This window comes from Paralichthys olivaceus, chromosome 12 (assembly GCF_024713975.1).
Source record: "Paralichthys olivaceus isolate ysfri-2021 chromosome 12, ASM2471397v2, whole genome shotgun sequence".
Lineage (NCBI taxonomy): Eukaryota > Metazoa > Chordata > Actinopteri > Pleuronectiformes > Paralichthyidae > Paralichthys > Paralichthys olivaceus.
In genome coordinates, this window is record NC_091104.1 from 20115824 (window position 1) to 20133439 (window position 17616).

Here is a 17616-nt window from a genome sequence, read left to right on the forward strand (position 1 = left end):
GTTTGTCATCTAAATCATAACCAAAAAAACAGAATGAATGAGTATGAACAATTTTCAGCAACAAGCTGATTGGCCGATGCAGAGCAGAGTGGACAGGCCGGGCTGGGATGTAAGGTGCGCGTGAACATACACACTGTGACCACCATAGAGTGCATTCATTCTGTGGGAAATGCTTATCATCCAAATTGTGCCAAATTCGACACTTCCATTTGGTTATTAACAATATACATACCAAGTATATGGCTGATAAAATAATTGTTCTAGAGGTATGAGGGCCACAGACAGACACTTCTGGAACTAATACCTGGAAAGCATTATGGCCTTTTATGCACACATAGTTACGTAGTGTGACAATTATAATTCTCATTCACTCTGCTCTGCACAATTTGAATCCAGTAATCTTAAATATGAGTAATTGAGCATCAAATGTTTGTTGCTGTTGGACACACTTTGACAAAAACACACATCGAAGTGATGACTGAAGAGTCAGACAACAGATCGTCTGGTCACGACAGCCTGTTGCAGCCAAATCGGACTTCAAGTTAACAGTGTCTCTGTTCGTCACTGACAAGAAAAATTCCGATAAGATACATTTGCATACGTGTCAAGTAATGGTGGCATGCGGTGTGCTTGCTTCAATACTTCACTACACTTCAGTGCTCCAGGACAAGACTGCAGGCTCAACACCACAACCTCTTCCAAACCATTCAGGGTTTCACCCCACATCGTCAGGAGACATGTCGTCGTCTTTAAGGACCGGTTTCAAGCTACAAGCCTCAATAAATATTTGGTCATTTTTGTGGGCCGGGGGTTAAATGTGATATGCCGCACAAATACCACAGTGAGCTCCAGATCCATCATGCATACTATCCAGCTTCTCAGTATCTGAGTGGGTGTCGATTCTAGTGTGTATGACGAATTAATGCTTTGTTAAGTGTGCGAACTAATGTGAAAATCCGGGACAACAATAAAAGCATTTATGAAGGTATGACTATGAGAGCTGCACATCAAAATCTATGAGAGGAAACTTATAAAACGTTGTTAATTTGAAACAGAGAGTTGGACTCAGCATTGTGTGTTTTTATTGGACAGATGTGTTCAAAGACATTGTTGTCTGGGCCTATTATATTACATAAACCACTCTGATGAACAGATGACACCATTAGCACTCAAAGTAAATCATTGAAACAGTCATGTCTAGTGGCTGTTGGTTAAAAAGACCACATTCAACACAGAAATGAAGTTGCTGTGATATTCCTTCTCAAGTGCTATGGAACTATTTTCTTAGCAACAACAAACATTTCAGGCTCCAGACGGGTGGTTTTTTCTATCTCACAATCCTTGGGTCATTTCAGCAAAGGTGAGCAGATGAAAGTGGTCCCAAAGCAGATACCAGATGCTCCATCTCGGGCTGCATTGCATAAATCGCTGCACATCTGGCAGAGAAATCAAGAAATGCTGCTCATTTCCAGCTGCCCTACACCTTTCATGCTCTAGAAGATGTGCATCGCTGATCCCTCTGAATAAATATATATGCTTGCACTTTTTGGACCTAAGGGCTTGGAACATATGCTCCTCCAGTGGGATTGGATTCCAAAGCCATGTGCTGTGGCCAAGAACAAGACTGTAAACCAGGGAAATGTTTATACACTGATGTCTCCATGGGCTACTGCCTCGCCTTTCTCTCATAGTGACCCTCACGCTGGGTACATCCATCAGAAAAAGCAGCACAACGCTTTTTGTCTATATTATATGCTAACTGTTTCCATGTTCTACAGTAACCATGAGACACACGTAGTGTAAAATTTCCAAGCGTGGCTTCCAAGATGGCAAGGAAACATACTGAACTAAATATTATGGTACTGCTTTCCAGCCAGAAGAGGCAACCACCTTCCACTAAAAACACTCTCTCATCTTGGAAGAATGCAGATCCATGCACCTAACAATGTAATAATATTTGACAGCATCAAGATGTTTTTTGGGGATTTTTCCAAATTTGAATAGTCTGAGGAATTTGGTTTCTGAATCTCATCAAAAAACTATGATGAATTAGTCAAAACCCACATAGTGCTGATGTCTGCAGAACACATTTGAAGAGTTAATATTCTACATGCTGTCATGACTGATATTCATGTGCTGCATGATATGTGACGAATGGCTGTGTCAGCACATCACACATACTGAAAGGGTGATAGATGTATGCTGGTGTATGAGGGTTACACGCAAATGTTACATAACCACTGGTGTGAGATAAACTTTTCAGTGATATGTTTCAATGAGCCACAAACACACATATAGACCAGGGAAGTTCAATTGTAAATGTTAACCAGATCGAGCTCTAAAAACCGATTTCTGAACTTTAAACTTGCTGACACCGGCTTGTCTTTCAGTATCTCTGTGGAAAAATCTGATTATTAGACTAAGTTGAATAAAGTACATCCATTTTTAACTATGATGAGGCATTCAGAAGGATCTTTTGAATCGAAATAATAAACTAAGCAATCCAAAAACCATTGTACCAAAGCTGTAATCTCATCTGAAGCTTGGGGCTTATACCAGGCCACATTTTGGCTTAGTCAGGCTACCTGTCAAGAACATTACCCAGAAGAACACAGGGGTGTGCAGAGGGAGTCGCTATAAAACAGCCTGAGACACGCCAGTAAAAAGTGCAGGTTGGAGGATTAGGTGGGTGGAAATCAGAGTCTCTTTCTGTCCTGGAAAAGTTCAGGAATGTGCTGAACAACATTTCTATACTCCAGGGAAACTGAACATCCGGCATTCATTAACGTTTTCCAGGCAGGTACGTAGGCCGGTGTCATTTGGGACCCACAAAAAACGTTAATAAAAGTTATCAGCATTCAGCATCGGGCTTGTGCCACAGTCCTGTTCTGCCATTATGATGATCATGTTGATAATGACAGTGATATGTAGATGTATGTGTTCACAGCTGCTATACGTGATGTGTTTTTTGGAAGACAACTTACTGATTCGGTTTCTGGCTTCATTCAGATTCTCCCCGAGTCTTCTGGCCTCAGTTGACCTGTTCAAAAGACTGTAGGTGTTACTGGGCAATGGTAGCAACAAAAAAAATTGTGGTAACATAGCAATAATCATGCACAGATCTTTTTTTTATTTTGTAAGAATGAAATGTATTTATGTATAACATATCATAACTCTATTGGAATACAAAAAGTCAGTCTCCATTAGATTATTACATCCCCCAAAACTCTTAATTGTTTGTCTAAAATTACATATTCCAAAGGTTTGTGATGGAAAAAAATCCCCTTTTGGCATTAAAATGGCTTAAATGGAAATACTCAGCAATGGCACTGAATATATTTTTCTCGTATCATATAAAAGGCACAAGGGGAATATGTTACCATGATTGAAAACTAGAGGTTATCCAAGGTTTTTGTTTTATGTAAACAAAATCAATACTGGTATGAAATCTAGCAGCTCCTGCAGGTTCTTTTGATCCAAATAATAATTATCAAACTTGGTCTACACTTTATTCTTCAGTAACCCAAGGGAGACGACTTTCCAGCCTTATTGACAGCTCTCACTGTAATGCAGCATTTTTGAAAAATCCTCAGAGAATTACACAGTTATTCTTTAACTTGTATAATTTATTTGATTGATTGTAGAGGTGCAACAATTGATGGGATGGAAAAAGACACGTTCTCATTGTGCTCACTGTGGAGACTACTGAATAAGGGAGCTGTGTTATTGGATGTGAAGTTTATGTGTGTGTGTGATTTACACAGGGTCTTAGATTGACTACTGAAATGTTCCTCTGAAATATATGAGCAAATAATATTGAGTGAGACAAAAACAAATACATAATACAGCATGACTGTGCAATCAATGTTTATTGCAGAACAAAACAGCCAAAATATGAAAATGTGAATAATAACTACTTGTCCAACTGGTCTCTCACCTCTGTCTGAGCAGGCTCTTGTTGTCTTCAATCGTCAGATAGTCATCATGGTCTCTTATAAAGGTCTCAAAGGCCTCTTGCTTCCCCATCGACAGCTGAGGACCTGAGAGAGAAACAAATCCAGAGTGATTATTCTTTTATTCTAGTTTTGCATTTCACAAAGCTTTCAGGAAACCTGATAGCACTTAAATACACTAAATGGAAGTAGTTCAGACAGACGTTAGATGCAATTTAACCAACAAAATGTTGAATATCCTAAATAGGAGTTATTTAATTTTAAGAGCCAACTATATATCTCTTTTTTATAGTTCTTATTGTTTTTTAAAAAGAAATATTAATTATTTTTTATAAAGAAATATATTAAATTACTTATAGCTGCAGCCTTAACTGATTTTTATTCTAATATTTCTAATAAACAGAGGCTACTGTTCAAATCATTTGGGTCAATCCTTAAATAAGCTAAAACCAATTCAACCATCCCAACAAGTCTGCATCATTATCATCCCCCTCAAATAAAACCAGTATCTATTGGAAACTGTGTCATGCGGGTTTGAACGGTGAGATCTGAGCTGTTCCCACATCCACAGATACTCCACGTCTGGCAGCCAGATGTGATCTGGTGCCCCACCGATTTAGATGACCTCCCACCCATTCCTAATTACAAAACTGAACCACTATTAGGCTGCCATAGAGCGAACATAAACACAAATATAAACAGCAACTCTGAAAAGGTCAGCATTATATAGTGGGAGCCCCCTACCTAACTTTGGCAACATGCCACATGTAACCGCATCATTTTTGATACAACATCCTGTTGTTGTTTTTTAAAAGGCTAGTCATATTATATAATAGACATCTTTATATTCTCATTAAAAACCTCTATACATCTGCTTAAAAGAAATAAAAGCATACAAAGGTAACATGTTTTCTCTTTTACTTTTGACCATATTTTTTACATAACATTTCCTGAACAATTACAATATAAAAAGAAAAGGAAAAACATTATGTTTACCTCATCAGGCAACATTGTTCTCCACTGCACTGACTGTGTAAGCATAGGCTGAACTAAAAGCATGAAATACTCAGTGTCCCATTACAGTGAGTCAGTGAACACAGTTCCAGGGCCTGCTGGAACTGGCTTACTACAGTAAATGGAACGTAGATGTTAGTGTTGCTGATTATTAATTATGCATGTGCTGTTTCTCTTATCACACGTCAACATACAGTTGAATGAAAAAATAAATGAGAAAATTCAATATTTTGTTGATTTTTGGATAGTAAAAAAAGTAAATACAAAAGCAAATGGACCTCAAAACAAAGTTTTCTTCAAACTTTTGATGCAATGTTTCTTTAGATTTTTTGAACTTGCACCCCTGTAGCCAGCTGAGTCATTCTACTGTCGATTTAGGAATTTACTTAATCAGATATACTAGGCCATTCTGCTCAAACAGGGTCTAATTGCAGATATTCACTAGATGTGAGGGTCGTTCCAAAAGCTTCAGCTTGTGTTTCTTGAAATAGTGGCTGATGTGTTGTGAGGTCTGCTTTAGATCATTGTCCTGTTGTAGAACACAACAAACACAGCTTTTCCGATGACCACAGCACACGTTTCCAAAGAAACTCTGGCTTATCCAGATGTTGCTTTGCAGACTTCAGACATTGACTTTTGTGATGAGGTTGCAGGTAAGTAAAACTGCACAGAGGAATGGACTGCCACTGTTCCTTTGCAATAATATGGGATTTTTTCCATCCCTTTTAAAGCTAAAGGTTTTCTTCATCTTCCACAGTTCACCTTAACTGACTTTTCTTAAGGACATGAATAAATGACCACGACGGGGGAAATTTCAACTTGGAAAAGCTTTAATATCTTCTTATAGACTTCACCTGCTTTGTAGGCATTAATATGCTTCACTCCGTCAGTTGCTTATAGAAGCCCATGTTTGTTGAGCGTTATCTAAAGCTTTAAAGAGTTAGAATATCCATCAAGCTCTGAAGTTGTCAGCTGACAATATTTGCTTTATACATATTATTATTATTATTATTAGAACAATAATAATTATTCTAATAATAATAATAATAATTATATTTTGCACATGCCACAATTATTTGTTATATTACACAATTACTAACTATTTTAAGATCTTGGAATAAAATAAGGTGCATTAACAGCTGAAGAAAGGCTCAATATAATACTGTATTTTCGCTAATGTCTCACTGGTATGTATTTACTTCTTTTTCCTTCCATAATCAACTAAATGTGTTGTCCAGGCTACATAATTGCAACTGTATCTGCTATGAAATAGATATACTCACTCGACAAATAGACCCACATTGTATATAGACACTGAACTGCTGTGTGAAGCTGCTTATAATCAGTTTGTCACTTTTTATATACTCAGAGAAACATGTTTGATAAGTGGCTTTGTTGTGATATTGAGTCTTCAGAGTGTGGATGTACTTTTAGTATCTGGTGTTAAAAGCAACCACAGATATGTCTGTCCTTTTCTCGCTCTCTCTCCCCCACCCTGACAAATTCAATGTCCAGTAAAACTATTTTCATAAACTTTTTCCGGTAAGCAAGACCCCACTGGATTGTTTTACCTAATCTTATAATAAAATAGTAACCAACATTATTTCATAAGATTCCCTGAAACCCTGAAGCTTCACAAAGATCTACAATTAATCCCATCCTTGTTAAAATGAGTGTCGAAGATGTCCAAGGACACACAGGATGGTAACTCATATGAGATCAATTGTTGGACAGCCAGGAATGTTTTTTCTTTATTTTTGGAAAGTCCTGATTGAAACCAGCATCTCGCAGGCATATGTTGCAAGAGCCAACCTCAACAAAACAGTCTGAGGGTTTTTTTGGGGGAAATTCGCTCCATTCGGCTCGTGTAAAGAGCAACATTCCTGAAATTTCTGAGAGTGATATGACATCATATTATGTTGTACTAAAATAATTTGTGGGGTAATGAGATCACATAGACCTGAAGCCAGGTTTCCTAATTCTTCTTTTCCATGCAGACCACAGAGGTTTCGCAGGGGAGGAATATGCTGTCAATATTGTTGCTGCTTCAACAAATTTTAGAAATCAAATACCGGCAAAGTGATGTATGACCACAGTGTTCCATCAATTTATTAGGAGAAGAAGAATGTCTTACTTCAGCTGTTGACAGAAGAAGTTACAATTTGTTAGCTTGATTGAAATAGAGCAATACTTCAAGGTAACTGCATATGTGGTGTCCTACAGGGGCCAGTAGTATCTGACTTTCTGAGATGTCCCTTTTGTCTTGGTTATTGGCTTCTGGTAAGATGACAGAAATGTGAGGAGGGCCTGCTAGAATCATCAGCGTCTCATTACATGCAAGCAGAATTTATGTTAAGATCTAACTGTCTCTGTAAGTCTCAAGTCTCCTTTAGACTGAATTACAACAGGAACACCTTGTCGATTCATTAGCCATCTTTTTACACTAAAACAACAGTCATAGAGAAAGATAACAGACCATCTGTAGCTGTGAAAACAGACCATAAATTGGCGTCAGAACAGCTCACAGAAGTATCTCAGGCTCGGAGAGGTCTGTTTGCAATTTACATTGCACATAGTAGAAATTGACTATGAGGAAATCCAAATCCTGTAATGTGCGCAGACAGTTTCAACAGAGACAGTGGTCATCAGAAAAAGAAGAAAAACTCCCTCATGTCCACAGTTTACTTTGTTGGTGAAGGTAAAAGCCCATACAAAAGGATGTATATGGAAAGAGTTTCTCTGCCATTCAGTAAACAGGAATGGTTTCCATGGAAAGGTCATCATCATTACATTTACAGTTAATCTTCAGGGGACAGCGATTACCCTCACTGTAACCATAGAGGCTGTTGGCAACAGCAGGATGCTCAGATTAAACCTACATTAAAACATACATAAGTATTCAGTGAACCATTGAGCATGAGGAAAATATGCTTGTAGTGCATTGTTTGCAATTGCAATTGTTTTGAATTAGAGAGACTAAACAATGATTTTATATATATATATATATAGTTTGGCTATAAGTCTCCAAGTGGGTCACAGAAAATCACCACTCCAGATGTGAAACATAACATATACAATACTGTGTAGAGCACAAAACAAATGTGTCAGCTTTGTGATCCTACAACGTTTTGAACATTCAGAGCTTTTATTGGAAATTCAATATGTAATTGATTGTAATGGCTTCTTGCAAAAAAACTGAAAAGAATCCCAGACACAAGGTGTGCTTTAGAATTGTTAAAGTCAGAGGCATGTACATAGTATATCCTCTGACCCTCTCTGATCTCTGGAACAGCTCGATATGTTGTTAAAGGCTGTTGGTTCCCAGAGGGCATCAAGATTTCCCTGCTGGTTAACAGCTGATGGAGAAAGAGGCGGAAATTTCTCATGAAGTATGAGAAAAGTGGAGGAACATTCCAGAGCAGACATGTAACTGCTCACAGGGGACTCCAGGATCTGGGAGTTTGGAAGGGGGAGAGCAAATTTTCCACAACAAACTGGACAATAACATACAGCACCAACATTTTTGGCAAATGCACCTAATGTAGTTAATGTATAATCTGGTTTATGAGTGATGTCCTCTGTTAACACCACCTCAGTTCACGACTCCAAAGCAATGTTGAAATTAGTGACGCTAATTATCTCACATTTTTCTCAAGAACTTACGACCCAGCAACAAAGCCCAGTCATAATTACTTGGAGTTTGTCAGTGTCATATTTAGGATTTTTCCTGTGTTACACTCATCTTCACGCTCAGCAAACACAAACATCTTAACGACTGCCTTACATTATTGGTATGTGGGAAAAGAGACAAAGTTGAGGAATAACCACAATCATAGCAAATGTGAGCAGTCTTGAGTGATTCATTCACTGTTGGGGTCAATGAGTCACTGGGTTTAAAACCGAATGACTGGCACTATTTCAAACATTACAATTTAGTATTTAGTCATAACAGAAGCTACTGGGGAAAAAAGATTATTATAGTATGAGCCTGTTCCTAGTATAGACTGAGAGGAATCATTTCTGCTTGAAACTTAATTTGTTTAAACATGATCCTCAACATCTCTTTTAGAAAAATGTGTCTTTGATTCTCTGTGCTCACACGTTGACGTAATGGACCCCATCTCACTCATGGTGGAAGATGGCACAAAGTGGCACCAAAGTGTGACAGAAGTGTCTTTGATAGTTTCATATTTTTCGTCCAGTGCCCACGTTGTTTAAATGGCAAATGCACCTGCACCCTGCTGAGCGATCTTAGGCTGGCTGGTCTTAAAGTAAGTTGTGGTCAGATGCCTTGTTGATGCACTGCTGTCTCGAGACAGTGAACAGAAATGCTTATGACCAATAAAAACCTGGTCTGAAGGTGAAGGTGCAGTGCACATTATCATGGTAAATTGAATCTGTTTCCCTTTAGAGAAGTGTTCCTTCCTCCCACCTACAAATCCACCCTTATGATAGCAATCCACCGTGGTACAGGGGCACCTGGCTTCTAACATGAGTGGGAGATAGCACTCTGATTGGTTAGTTGCATGATGAGCCCAATATACACAAGAGATTAAATATGTGATCCTATACTTGTCAAGTTGATGAAAACTACTACATCATGTGTGATTATACATAACTATACCCCAGCTCTTTCCCGATGTCAACTGGGATTGATTCTATCCCCGTTCCAGTGACCCTCAAAGGATAAAGATTACGGATGGATGGTTGATGGATGGAAGGACGTTTGATAATACAACTCAAAAACGCATCATCTGTGTCAGGTCTCAGAGGCTACAGATAAAATCTGATTTGGAGGTGACATGCAATTGTTGTAAGCTACACCTGCTACATTTATCCATATGCTCTGGTAGTGATCCACACTTAATGTGGACGGAAATGTGACATTGGCAGGGAAATGGAAAGAACAAAATAACTCTTCAAACTATTTTGATCAGCAAATGTCTGCATGCAGTCAGAAGGGTGAAGACTATTTGGCTGGCCACTGTCCAATCAGCCTGAGGGGCAGCTGTAGTCAGGACAGCTGGTTCTGAGGACACAGATGGTCAAATGGAGTTAGTGCAGACTAAATGGACTGCATGCTATGGTTGTGCTTATGCAATGCTCACATCTTCCTTTTGATGTAGATTGTCCGTAACTCAAACTAATGGCTAAGTGATGAGTCCAGAAACTCAAAGTGCAGTACTGCGATTTATGAGATGATATTATATGTGCCGTAGATCTTCACTGGGAAACACTGTCTATGTTGTTAGCAGTTCATAAATGAAAGTGTAGTGATGAATATATGTCCAATTATCTTGTTTATACTAATATACAACCCTAATTGAATATTTTAAAAGTTTTTGTATTTAATTTTGTCGTAATTGGGTGTGGTTTTCAAATAAGACGTATGTATATATGTCAAACTAAACAAAACAAAACTAAGTCAGTGGATAATAATGTAGATTTAGCAGTGTCCCTATGTCAAAATCCTCTTAGAGCCTGTTTACCATGTCTACTTTTTTATTTGTATAATATAATATAATATAATAAAATATAATAATAATTTCATCTGAGTCCAGTTTTGCTAACTTATTGGGTGATGTTGCCAAAACCTATTTTCTTCATTGTTAATTCAGGGACTCAAGTAATAGGGTCAGAGCCGAGACAATTCTTTATAGTAACTTGTTTGGGAGTTAGAAAGTAAAAGACTCATTTGAAATCTCATTTGATTATTATCCAGCTGAATTATTTATTATTACATGTAATATATTATTACATTACATGATATATTATTACATGCGATATTTCAATGCTTGGAGTACATTTAGAAAATTGGAGAAATTCAAGCTCCATAGATGATATAGGAATTCATGTTTCTGGTTTTAAGGTGCAACAGATGCTCATTGTCATCAATTTCCACTAAATGTGCAGTAGAGTAAAGTATACAAGGTAAACCATCTCTTAATACTATATATTGCAGTGCACTGTGTACAACTCCCATAAATAAAAACACAGAAGCAGCTTTATCAAATTTGAATCATCACTGTCTGAGCTTTTGGTGAATGTGGTCAAGAAGCAGAAGATGTCTCACAACCACAGGTCAACCAAGCAGAAGTTAAATCTATGAAATTAGAAAAACCAAATGATTCTTTATCTGGGTCATCATATTAGGTCACATACAACTTTGAGAGACATACATATGGTGCATCATTTATCAGTTACCACAGCTTAATAGCCATCTATCACAGTGCTCCTCATTGTCCCCTTGATGAGTGACTAATCCGCTTAGTAATTCTGACTGGACTAGGTTCAAACATGTGTTTGTTTTTTAATAGAATCTTCTTTCAGAGACCCTGTTTGCAATTACCGCTTCGCTGGCCTTATTACCACACTGGGCACCATTACACAAAAATGTCGAGGAGGATGAGGGAGCTGTGGTTAGCGCAGACAGGAGTGCAGCCTCAGTCTGATGAGTTGCTGGCTCATACTGCTGTGCCCGTTGGCTACGACCAAGCTCGTTATGAGGGCTCAGGTTTATCATCACACTTTAGGCTCCACTTAACCAAAACTAAACAGGAAAAGCCAAATAAACACTAATGCCGGCTAAAGGGAATGTCTCAAAGCTTGATTGGCTTGACTTTTAGCAACCGCCACATTGAGGGACAAGGGTCCTACAAGACCTGGATGTACCCAGAGCCTGTGTCTGGCAGATATACACCCTCAAACTCAGCTGCCCATAAGAACTTAACTAAAAATTCCTTTCTAAAGGAGTGGACAGACCATCCAAAACAAAGTTCAGCGTCATGTCTCTTCTACTTCTACTCAACAATCTCTGGGTCTTCATTTCCATTTCAGTTCAGTGACTTCATTAACTCAAACCTGCCGTGGCAAAACTACAAGAAGATAACTTAACTAACTGCAACACTGGTGACACTCAATTTAAGACCATGTAACAGTAATATGCCAGTTACTAGACCTACGAAAGGTATGACGTATTTAACTGCTTCTGCATCTGTGTCCTGAAGATATCACGAGAGGCCTGGGCTGCGAACCTGATTTGCCAGACAAGAGCCACCCTGTGGTTTTTAACAACTAGTCTGCATTGATCACTTGGTAAATTAAAAATCTAAAACCCTTTTGAGGAGTACTTTGTATCACGACCCTAAGATTAACGCAGATGTAGATTCGTAACCATTGATACGATTAAACAAGCCAAGAAAAGTCCAAAGAAAATAAGAACCAGCCCTTGATTTTCTAGAACATAGACACTACAAATCAAAAATGCAAAACCTGACCTATCTCCTCCTGGCCAAAAGCTGCAGTCACAACAATGTGACTGTAGAAGTGACCACAGTAGATTTATCTGATAGTAAACGTTTTGTGAGGAGATGCTGCCTACATGAAACCAACATTTTCTTAAACATTGTGAATCTGAGTTGCTATTCCAGTGACCTCGGAATGGTGTCTTCTGTGTTTACACTGCAACATTTTTGGGCCCTGGTCCCTGCTTCATGTTCCACTGAGTATTATAGGTTTTAAACTAACTCATCAGCTTTTCATCAGCAACAACCAACAGGTTTAATTTACTTAACTGTCTGATGTGCTTGGCTGACATGACGATACTGGGCCACTTGAATGACCTCCAAAGAAACCTCCTAAACACACGCAATCCCACTGATGACATTGTTTAGAAATAAGCCAGAGAGCTCCAGGACATCAGACTGTTCACCACTCAGTAAAATCCAGAAATCAAGGATTTGTCCTAACCCCACAGACGACCTCAACAGGCACGCTGAAAATCAGCAGGACCACAATGAACTGCCCACATTCCAATCAAGAGAGATCACTCACTATTTTCCTAGCACCTCATTTATCACAAACTCTTCCAGCTCAGAGTGACGGACTGTCACGTTTAATAGAGGCATGAAAATTATTATTGTTATTAGTACTTTATTATTCCCCATGCAATGTATTTCCCCCAGTCGAACTATTAAGTAGCAATGAGCAGCCACAGTGCAGTATGATGGCCAATTCCATTTCTTAGCAGTATTAGCCTGTACCTTAATCCAAACAGAGAGAGGACATGCTTACTCCATACAGAGAGGCCATGGACAGAGTTCACAGCTGGAATATTTCTGCTGTGAGATAAGAAAAAAACACTGAGCCGCCATACTGCCGAATGTAATCATGAAGCGTTTCTCATCCAAATAAAAAGAACAGTAGCAACAGAAAAAACAAATGTGTGTTTCTTGTAAAACCTACAGCATAAATATGTGTTACTCTTCTTTTCAATTAGCCCTATAGAGTAGAGACAAAGTCTGACAAGCAAAACTATCCACATGGCAAGATAACACTCGTTGTTACTGTATTTTCGGCCCCAAAATCTTCACTCAAAAAACGTCCCTCGTCTACAGATTCTGTGTATTCACATGCAGATCCGTTTATAGAGATTAGAAAGTTGGCAGAACCAACCCTTTAATGCAGTGTCCTCATTATGTGGCCATATACTCTACAAACACCATCTGTGAACATCTTAAAGAGAGACACAATAATACAAATGGCAGCACCACATATCCAAAATATATCATGATCCAATTTAGACACCAGTTTGTATTGTTTAGAGTGATACACCACATCCTCATCGCACCATCTGGAGCCTTTAGGAAATTGCATTAAATCATTAGAATTCCAAAAGACACAGAGAAAGATAAATCTTCTTATAGTACCTCTTTTCATGTACTGCACTGCTCGTCCTCCATGGTTGGTGGAAATGGTGTCTGCGCTGTCTTCTCTCAATGGCCCTGTTGTCACCCTCGAGGCACTCTGGGAAGCCAGAGTCTGGCCACTGGTGATGTTAGCAAGCTGAGCAGCAGCATCCTGGGCCTTTTTCTTCTCCTTCTTCAACATCTTAACCAAGATACCTGTAGGCGATCAGTTAAGGGTTCTACTTGTCTTTCAACTGCACAATCATGATGCACGATTAAATAACACTGAACATAAATATCTGAGGACACTTTTCTCAACAGGAGGAGGTAGCGCAAAAGAAAGTAAGAAAGTCCAAAGGCATCCATAGTGATTTCCTACAAACAACAGGTTTCATTGAGGGCTTTTAATGATGGCGGGATGCTGACACATGATCAGCGTTTGACCTTACAGGCTCACGGAGATGACATGGTCTGTGAGGAATCAGTGGAAAGAGGAGGAGCCAGGGCGGTTGTAGACACCAGGCCAAGATTCCAAGAACTCTTCTCCCACCCATGAGGTTGTATGTGTTTGTCTACTTGAGTCTGGCGCTTGTGTGTGTCTGACAGAGAGTAACTGAGTGGCTACAGGAGAAGCCTGACAAGAAATGGAGCTCAAATACTGTTCACACTTTTATTGCCATGACACGTCTCACTTCTCCATGTGCGACGTCTCTATGCATTAGGACAATTTACTATAATCGTTTCCTCTGCTCCACATATACTTTGCTTCCAACTCCACACAGTAATATTCTGTTTGATCAACTGCCTCCTGTTCAAACTGCTTTCAGCTGGACTCTCTAACATATTTTTTTGGCAATAATGGAAAAGACACAGCACAGTTTCGTTCAGCGCTTTCAGATTTGATTATCAAAAAGACGCCCGGTTGCTATTCCTCAGCGCACCACTTGTAGAATGACTTAGTGGATAACAGAACACACTGCTGCTGCCAACACTGACAGGATAAGATATCGCTGGCAAAGATTTTAGTTTATGTATTGAAGCTAAGCGTGAAGTACAATAAGAAGACTTTCAGAGTGAAAGAGAATGAGGTGAATGAGGGGACAATAAGAAGACTTTCTTATTGTCCCCTCATTCTCTTTCACTCTGTCCACCACATGTAATCAGCTGACTGTTGGATGTTTGCATTAATCCAATTATGCCATACTCTCAATCAGCCAATCATGTCTCTGCTGTAAAACCTCCTCTTCAGTCACCTCCTGCCTCCATATTTAGAGCCCTGGTCAAGCCAAACTAATCCAACACTCATCAGATTCTTAACATTTTCTACGTCCCATCAACCACCACCAATGTCTAGACCCCTTCTTTTTCTTCTTCTTCTTCTACATCTTTGTTCGGTTAATAAGCAGGTTGAAACTAATGCCGAGGTGCATTACTGCCACCCGCGGCCACACCCCCTTATAACCTTTATGACATCATAAAGAATGTATCACATCACTCTTATATCTTAATGTGCATGTGTGTAAAATAATAATAAAATGTGTTCATTCTTCAGTTGAAGCCTCTCCTGATCTGACAAGCATTTTTATTTTGCAAAAAGAACTACTATAAAAAATATCATCATAGGAAATATCACTGTAAGAAATTGAATTGGATGAAAAAACTGTATAAAGAAAAATGTGACCAAAAGCTTAGTTGAAGTAATTCCTGTAAGAAGCATACCCCTTCAGTTTTGATCGTCATATACATTGCCTTCATGAATAAAACAATACTCATAAAATATTCATTCAGCCCCTGCCAGCTGTTTTTCCACTATGGATGGATGTGTGTTTAATGGCCTCATCACAACCCATAATTTAGAGTCAACACTTTCGTCTGCTCATCAAGCATGGCTATCATGAGATTCACAGACATTTGAGCAATGGCCAGAGTTAAACTTGGTGGTCAGCAGATAATTTTCTCAAAGAAAAAAAGACAGTCATCATTTTGGATGATGAATGGACGTCGTTTTGAAGGAGCTTGAGAAGTTAATTTATATTCCTGTCAGCCATTACAAAGGGGATGTCAGTGGAAACAATAACATGAAGGAACCCGAGTCTCCGATTACAAACCAACTATGCAGTTGTCTTAATGCTGCCAAAATCTCAAACCTACACAGTTCCAAATAACCTACAAAGGCCAAGTCCTATGTCATTGTTTTATACAAGCCATTACTTCAGACTGTTGTACAACAGGTTTTTCCATTATTGTCATTTCTGGCGTCTTATATCTTCATTCATGCTGAACAGTAGATTTGTGTATGGTGACTATTTTCTTCAGGGATACATTAGATCTGTAGGCTGCTTCACATGCCACGTTCTCTACTGTTGTTGTCAAACTCATGTGCATTCAATCTCCCCTTCTCATCTGTCTCGTCACTCACTGTGAAACTGTCCAATAAAGCAGACATCACAGCACAGAGAGACAATGCTGGTGAAATTAGCACAGCTGGCAAAGATACAGTGTCCATCGTGGCTCGTTGTCCTCATCTTTAGATGTTAGATTCCAAATTCAGCACGAGAGGAGCAATGCAGAGTCTTAAAAATAAAAACTACTGGGAGTTTCTTCAAGAGTGGGCTTGGGGATGTTTTTATGTGTTTTATGTTACATTTAATTTATATGAAAAGTGCTGTGTAAATAAAGTCTAAATGACTGATTGTAGTGAAGTTAGTATTAACAAATCAGTAGCTGTTTTAAGGATCTTTTTTATAACTAGTATTTAATAACTCTACCCATGTAGATTATAGGGTAACCAATTTATGCCAAGGCGACGTGAGAGTTGTAGTCTGACCAGGAGGAGACCATTTATGTGTGTATTGATTTTGGTGACCCTACTTCTCCATAGTTTAGTGTCTTTTAGTGAAAAGAATTTGAACCAGTATTTTTTACTACATCTTTGCCCGTACTCTCAGGATTTAGGATCTTGGATGATCTAATGCTGTTTTTCCAACATTTTGTTCAAAACAAGAAATCTCAAAAACCACAAGACCGTTGAGCAAAGAAATTATCATCATTTGTCATTTCTGGAAAAAACATTAAATATATATATACATATAATAATGTACAATAACATATATTTATGCTCAAAGCCCTCTAGTGGTAATAGGAATTCTGACCTCCATGGCTACCCATGCAATAAGTTACAAATGGACCCATCAACTTGACCTCAGTTCTATGGGCTCATGCTCCTTCTTCACAACATGTTTACTTACATTCAACAAAAACCACAATCCTTCCCTGAAAGGAGTTTTTGTAAACCAGCCAAGACATAGCTATCAATGTAAATCCCTGTCTGTGGTGTGGCAGCCGTGCACTTTCTACACTCACCATATACCCACCACCTCCTGGTCACTGCATTGCCTCTGAAAACAACACTCAGTTTGACGTGCAGTATCATGTTGTCCTCATCTCCAGCACTTCATTACGCTGGGCTTATCAACATGTCCACGTTTAACCGACGAGGCCATGAGAGCTGTAATCAGTGATCTCTGGCCAGCATCAGCAGTGGGCTTTACAGAGGTTATTACAAAACACCTAATATTTTACAAGGAGAGACGACAGACAGCATTAACAAATCAACTGAATTTGAGCGCTCTATATTGTTTCCAAGAAGAAAACACCACTTATTTTAGATGAAAAACATAACAGAAGTCCAAGGCAGTTACTTGGACAATGCGCAGAGATCTGAAAACACTAGACTAAAGCCAGTTGTAAAGACAACTTTGGCATTCAGTAGCACATAAACCTCTGCCAAGGCCCAACAATCCCCTTAAATTCAATCAAGCTGCACCACATTTCACACACTCATTGATATAAGTCCCCTAAATATGTCTGACTTTTTCAAGATTTGCACATGATTCTCTAAGAATTCAGATAAAATGTTGCAAAATGCTCTATCTCACAATGTTACAGTTCCTCGATCTGAC

General features: G+C 38.8%; 1 protein-coding gene across 2 annotated transcripts in view; it reads right to left on the bottom strand.

The window, feature by feature from the left end:
- Positions 1-17616, bottom strand: part of kif6 (kinesin family member 6) — a 54147-nt gene that overhangs the window by 9705 nt on the left and 26826 nt on the right. For both annotated transcript variants that reach the window (XM_069536057.1, XM_069536056.1), the window contains exons 13-15: positions 13676-13870; positions 3938-4040; positions 2985-3040 (exon numbers count right to left, since the gene is read on the bottom strand). In XM_069536057.1, coding sequence (XP_069392158.1) covers positions 2985-3040; positions 3938-4040; positions 13676-13870 — 354 coding nt within the window. The remainder of the gene's footprint in view (positions 1-2984; positions 3041-3937; positions 4041-13675; positions 13871-17616) is intronic.